This window comes from Nansenia antarctica (genome assembly GCF_963989245.1).
Source record: "Nansenia antarctica genome assembly, chromosome: 10".
Lineage (NCBI taxonomy): Eukaryota > Metazoa > Chordata > Actinopteri > Argentiniformes > Microstomatidae > Nansenia > Nansenia antarctica.
The window spans coordinates 21259367-21265366 of record NC_137680.1 but is presented as its reverse complement, the minus strand read 5'-3'; the positions used below and the strand labels follow the sequence as shown (position 1 = coordinate 21265366).

The window sequence follows — 6000 nt, the reverse complement described above, 5'->3', positions numbered from 1 at the left end:
AGCACCGCTGGCACACGGCCCACAGGTGAGATAGCCAGGCAGGTGCATCCCTCAAGGACACAGACACAGAGTCCCCCCCCCCTAGCCCCCCCCCCTCCCCATCAAGGACAAGATCAGTTTGAACCTGTTCGGTCTCCCCTCCCCCCCCTCCGACAGGAGACGTGCCGTGTAAGCAGCGCTGGTTTACAAAATGAAACGGCAGGAAAGGTCAATAACCTGGCTGCCTGCTTTAAAAGTCAATCAGAAAGGTAATTAAAGAGAGGCGAATCAAATTGGCTGCTTCAGTCATTGATGCTGGATTTCCCCCCCCCCCGCACACTCCCACACCATTGGCCCCCCCCTCCCCTCTCCGTTTTTTTTTTGTGCGTTGTGATTGATTTACCCAGGATGCCTGGCAGCTCCTGCACCACGTAACGGATGAGCAGATCCAGGGATTTTGACAGGTATTCATTGCTGCTTTGTTGCTCCTTCCCTGGCAATGCCTTTCTGATGTCTCTTTCAATGTACATCACCAGTCTGCAAAGCGGGGGCCAAGAAAAAAAACTAACATTATTATTCACCTACGCCTCCGATCTATCAGGAGCTCCTGGATCGAGCGGGGGGGGAATCGATACCGGCCATTGAAAACAGAATTAGTAAGATGTGTTATGGCAAATAAATCACATTCATTAAAACAATCAGGGTTTGAAAAGAAAGGGTAATAGATGCAGCAATCAATGCAGACCTTCAAAGGAGCCCTCGAGCATGCACAAGTAGGAATAGGCCTCGCTCTAGCCCTCAAAGAAAGGGAAATAATCAAGCGAAGAAGATTCAGATTCAGAAAACACATGAAATATGTCAGACATAACCATTTCATTGTCAATAAAACAGAGTATTTGACATGGAATCATCAAAAGAAAAAGTGAGATGTGATGACTCCTCCTCCTCAGTGATCGCAACATCACCGTGTCAGTCTGACAGTTAGTCGTAACAGTCAGAACTAAAACCCAATCCCAGCCTCCAGGCTCTTGTTGAATAGGAGGCAGTGTTACAGTCATTAACTCGTGTGTAACCAACAGCGCACACACTTCTCCTCTACACCTTCCACGCCTGGACATTCATACACCAGCCAGCCGTCTACTCCCCTCCCTAAAAACACCTCTCCCAAATTAGACACAGAAGACACGACGCACAGGGGAAAACAACGGAGAGATAAATGGTTGTGTAACAACCAGCGTGAGGGACGAGGGTCGGCTTTCAAATAACAAAGAGAATGTACGCCGCAGTGAGTAGGCGAACTAGCGCTGGCGTGATTAGGTTGATATGGGGGGCCTAGACGTTTTTTCAGAAACAGAAAGGGAACGCGGTCATCACACTTCAAAGACCAGAGCCATTTGTTCTCATCAGGGAGGGATGAAATGTGGTCTTAAGGAGAGGAGAGAGAGCCACGGAGTGTAATCACAGACCCGCACGAGTGAAGTCGCTGATTTCTATTCAGTATCAAAAGCCACGGCGGGTTCAGTCGCAGACGGAGATGTACCGTCGCTACGGCCACCGTGACGAGAGGGGAGGCCGCTGAGATTCAAGTCAGATCTATATCTGGTGAAAATACAAATAGGCTATATTCCAAAAATACGTTGAAGCTGAGTCACTGAGGTTACGTTAGATAATATGGATTAACATAAAAAAAAAATAAGAAATTAAAACCCTGTAACTTGAGCAGGCCTCTACCATTACTAGCCTATTAGATCACATGTTGCAACATAAAGCAAGGCCCAGAGTAGTAAGGGTTGGTTTTTCAAACATTCATTCCAACCATCTCGGTCATAGTCAATTTAACTTCAAATTATTGCTCCTACCAACCAGTGAGGCTTATGAGAAGGCAGAATGGCATGACTGCCCGTCCACATTCCACATTAATTATGAAATGATATGCCATGTTCTGGTAGGGCAGCAAGGCACCTAGGGGCAAGCATGATGTCCCTCAGTGGCTGTGCTACATTCCTGGTGCTGCTGGGAGAAAGGCAACGATATCACAAGAGTGTGACGGCTTGACAACTGCACTACTTTACACGTGCATATCTGACATAGAGACCGTCCCACAAACACATTCTCCTTGCTCCAATAAATGTGCCTCTTTCTAACAAAGTGATCGTTTCTCTGCAGGGACACAGAGGAGCTGTCTGGCAGCCTGCTAGCAGCAGCACTCAATTCTGCAGCAGGTGAAGGCAGAAGAGGGAAAAAATAAAACGAATAATAATAATACACAGCTATTCAGATGATTAAAAAAACAAACAAAAAAACATTTATTGCAACATGTCGGGATCAAGCTGCCCTTTATTAGTGGTACATGGCTCGCTGGTGGTTACATCACCAGAGGGAAGGGAACTGTGACTTCCACTGTAAAAAAAAAAATCGAATGACATTTCCTCCTGGGTGGGACGTCAGGGTGCAGCCAGCCTACATGCATGGCTCTGGGCCGCTGGCAGAGGGACAGGGATGGATGGGCGTGGCAGCCTGACATTTATGCTTCCTAGTTCCCCCTTCTGCCACTGTCTAGGCACTTGGGGAGGGAGGGATGGTGGTGGGGTGTGTGTGGGGGGGGAGCAATATCATTTCACCAGTGTTCTGCTGATTAGAGAATCTGCCCACTCAGCTCCACACAATCAACCTCACTGTTCATTTAACTGCAAATCAAACGGAGGGGCTCTCTCTGCGCGCCACGGCAGGATTAACCGAGAGGCAGGAATTAAACAGGCTTTTTTGGCCTCAGCCCCTCTTTCAAAGTTCAAGATGCTTTTTGAATCAGGGTTCCTTTCATATGATTCCATTAACTCAATCAGCCCATATCATAGGCCATTATTCCCTGCACTAACAGTAATAAGGCAGCAATCAGGGCCAAAGCAATAACCTGATTTAGCTACAGCACAAAAGCACTTTTCATACCACCTATGCCAAACCGTATCATTCGACAACTCAAGAGACGACTAACATTTGGATACTTGGTGGTTGGGATACATTCAGTGACCAAATAAAGGCCTCCGTTCTACAGACCAAAACCAGAAAGCTACACTTTCATGCACTCGCTCTAGTCGGTTTTTTTCCAGATGAGTCTATAAAAAGACACATAATCGTAGACAACTTCTTCTTCAGTTCATTTCACTCCAGCGAAGCTGTCACAGAGCGAACGCCTCAGCCGGGCTACAAGTGTCTTCCCGTGTCTCCTCCTCCTTCCCGTGTCTCCTCCGACCATTGAAACACTTCACACAAAGCAACCGACTTGACATTCTCCACAACAGGGACGTTAAAATATGTTATCAGAAGCCATGACGTGCGTTCGCGCGCCACAGCGGAGCTAATTAGAGAAGTGTTGTGGGTGATGCGCGCCGAAGACTGTTCGCACTTTGGGAGATAGAGTGGGGGGTCAGTGCTGACAGGGTGCATCTTGGGAGCACTTGTACGAGTCTGAGAGCCAACAGAAGCCAACATCACATGGCTGGGGAGGCAGGGGGATGTGGAGTCCACGAGCATGGCGAACGATCGTCTGGCCTGTTTAAACAGCTGGAGGATTACGGCAACTAGGCCAATTCATTTACATTTTCATTTATGTGATGAAGCGTTTGCACATAAGCCCCGCGTGCATACATATAATAAATATGCATAAATATGCTTTTCACTTCTTTGCTAGAAGTGAGCACGGAATATGCATTTTGTGATGGAACTTTTTAAGTTGAAAAGTTTTATATTATGAATATTCTGGTTGTGAGTTTGGGGATGTTGCGAGTGAGGAGCATAACACATGTTTAAAAGTAAGTGTTATGTTCTGCAAAGTATAACTTGCTCTCAGTGACAGTATGAGACCGATTGAAAAGGTTTAACTAGACAAATCTATTTCCTATCAAGAAAGAGTGGTCAACAACAAGAACAGTACATACTCATGAAACCACCTCTCCCCTTGGGAGTTTGACTGAGGATTCATCACTATTTCCCACTCCCAATCTTTCCCAGGTTTTAAAAAAAAGATTATCTCAACATGAAATTGGTTTCATTCGATTCATCTTTTGCTTGAGCAATTTGGAGACTTTATTACGGAAAGCCATTTCTCCGGTTACTGTTATTTGACAGAACTAATTTCACTGCTTTTTACAGAACATTGCACTTTGATATTGCTTCTAGGTTCATGACTTTAAGACATTTATTCCATTCCACTCTTCCTTTACAAAACTAAAATACCCGTGTGTAGCTGGACAATGTGAACTATTTTCCAACACCAAAACAGGCAAGTACAGGCCTGCTTCTTAAAAGAGTTGTATCGTAGACAATGGTCAACCACTGCTCCATAACATCAATACAAACCTGAGGAGACATGGATCCATATCATATGGCAGCATTCATCATCATTATTAATATGGATCATAACAGAGGTGACGCATTGGGCCTGTGCTGGTGGCCTGATCAGGAGCATGACTTGTAATCAGAGTAGAAGGCCTAGACACTACACATGCAGGTCTGTCTGTGAAGGTTAGTGGAGGTAGAAATCGGAGGACGTGCTCGCTGTAATGTGCTGGTGGAACGAGCTTCCCACTATTGGCAGGACTGCAGTCACTCCCTGTCTCCCGCCGTCTCGTCTCTTCAGGCTACACCTGAACTGCCCCTCCTGATCTTCAACTATTATTAGTATTAGTATTGTTTTAGTATTATAACTAGTATTGTTTCCCCGGTAAAAAAAAAAAAAAAGCTGTGACTGGTGGATAGATGATTCACTTACTTAGTCAAATGTATTTGCTGTAAGTCGCTTTGGATAAAGGCTTCTGCTAAATGTCAAACATGTAATAAATGTAAAATGTCTATCTGCCTCTCCGTGGGGCAGGTGCAGATCCAGAGTGAATGAACGGGTCTGTATCTGGAGTTGATCCAGTGTGATCAGGTCTGTACCTGGTGATGGGGTCTGTACCTGGTGATGGGTCTGTACCTGGTGATGGGTCTGTACCTGGTGATGGGTCTGTACCTGGTGAACGGGTCTGTACCTGGTGATGGGTCTGTACCTGGTGATGGGTCTGTACCTGGTGAACGGGTCTGTACCTGGTGATGGGTCTGTACCTGGTGAACGGGTCTGTACCTGGTGATGGGTCTGTACCTGGTGAACGGGTCTGTACCTGGTGAACGGGTCTGTACGTACCTAATGGACTGACTTATATAGCGCCTTACTCCAAAGCGCTTTACAACGGCCTCTCATTCCCCCAGTCACACACGCATTCACACACACATTCACACACCCATGACGGCAAGCTACCAGGCAAAGCGCCGGCCCGCTCACTGGGTCTTGCCCAAGGACACTTCGACATGTGGCCAGACGGGGCTCTAACCGCCGATCTGCCAACCTTGCGATCATTAGACACTGGCTCTACCTCCTGCGCCACAGCCGCCCGGCCTGCACGTACCTGGAGTGTGGCTCTACCTCCTGCGCCACAGCCGTCTGGCCTGCACGTACCTGGAGTGGCAGCATAGCAGCAGCATCTCCCTGTTGTTCACCAGGACCTGGAGGAGCACCAGGAACGCCTTGGCCCTGGTGACGGAGGACGGACTCTCCAGGGAGCGGATTATCTTCACCACGAAGTCCTGCAATGGCACGGGCACACTGGTTAGGGAGATGTCGGCCACAGTAATGGAGTCAGACAGAGGGAGCTTAGCTGAACTGTGGAGCCGGCGTGTTGACACTGAGCTGGAGGGGGTCCCTCTGGGCTGTGCTGCAAGACAGTCCTGAACCAGGTGTTATCACTTCCAGCGGAAAAGGTGCTGGGGAGAAATGACAGCCTCTCCGAATGCACTTATCATAAAAAAATTAAAATAAAAAAAGAGGTTAATAGACTAATTGGCTCGACTGTATTTACTGGGCAGAAAATGAGGCCGAATTGATTAACTTTCACTATCAGCGAAATGGAAAAAGGATGGCTAAAGGAGGACCGATCCTAAACACTGTGATTAAGCGCGGCTGTTGTGCTCGAGTTAATTAATTTCAAA

The 6000-nt window shown here is 47.2% G+C and overlaps 1 protein-coding gene across 1 annotated transcript in view; it reads right to left on the bottom strand.

Annotated features, from left to right (window-relative positions):
- ulk4 (unc-51 like kinase 4) overlaps window positions 1–6000 on the bottom strand; it is a gene marked incomplete at its 5' end in the record, with an annotated part of 94249 nt that overhangs the window by 64579 nt on the left and 23670 nt on the right. Inside the window, 2 exons of the mRNA XM_080541068.1 lie at window positions 383–516; window positions 5471–5598. Of these exons, the coding sequence (XP_080397194.1) occupies window positions 383–516; window positions 5471–5598 (262 nt within the window). The remainder of the gene's footprint in view (window positions 1–382; window positions 517–5470; window positions 5599–6000) is intronic.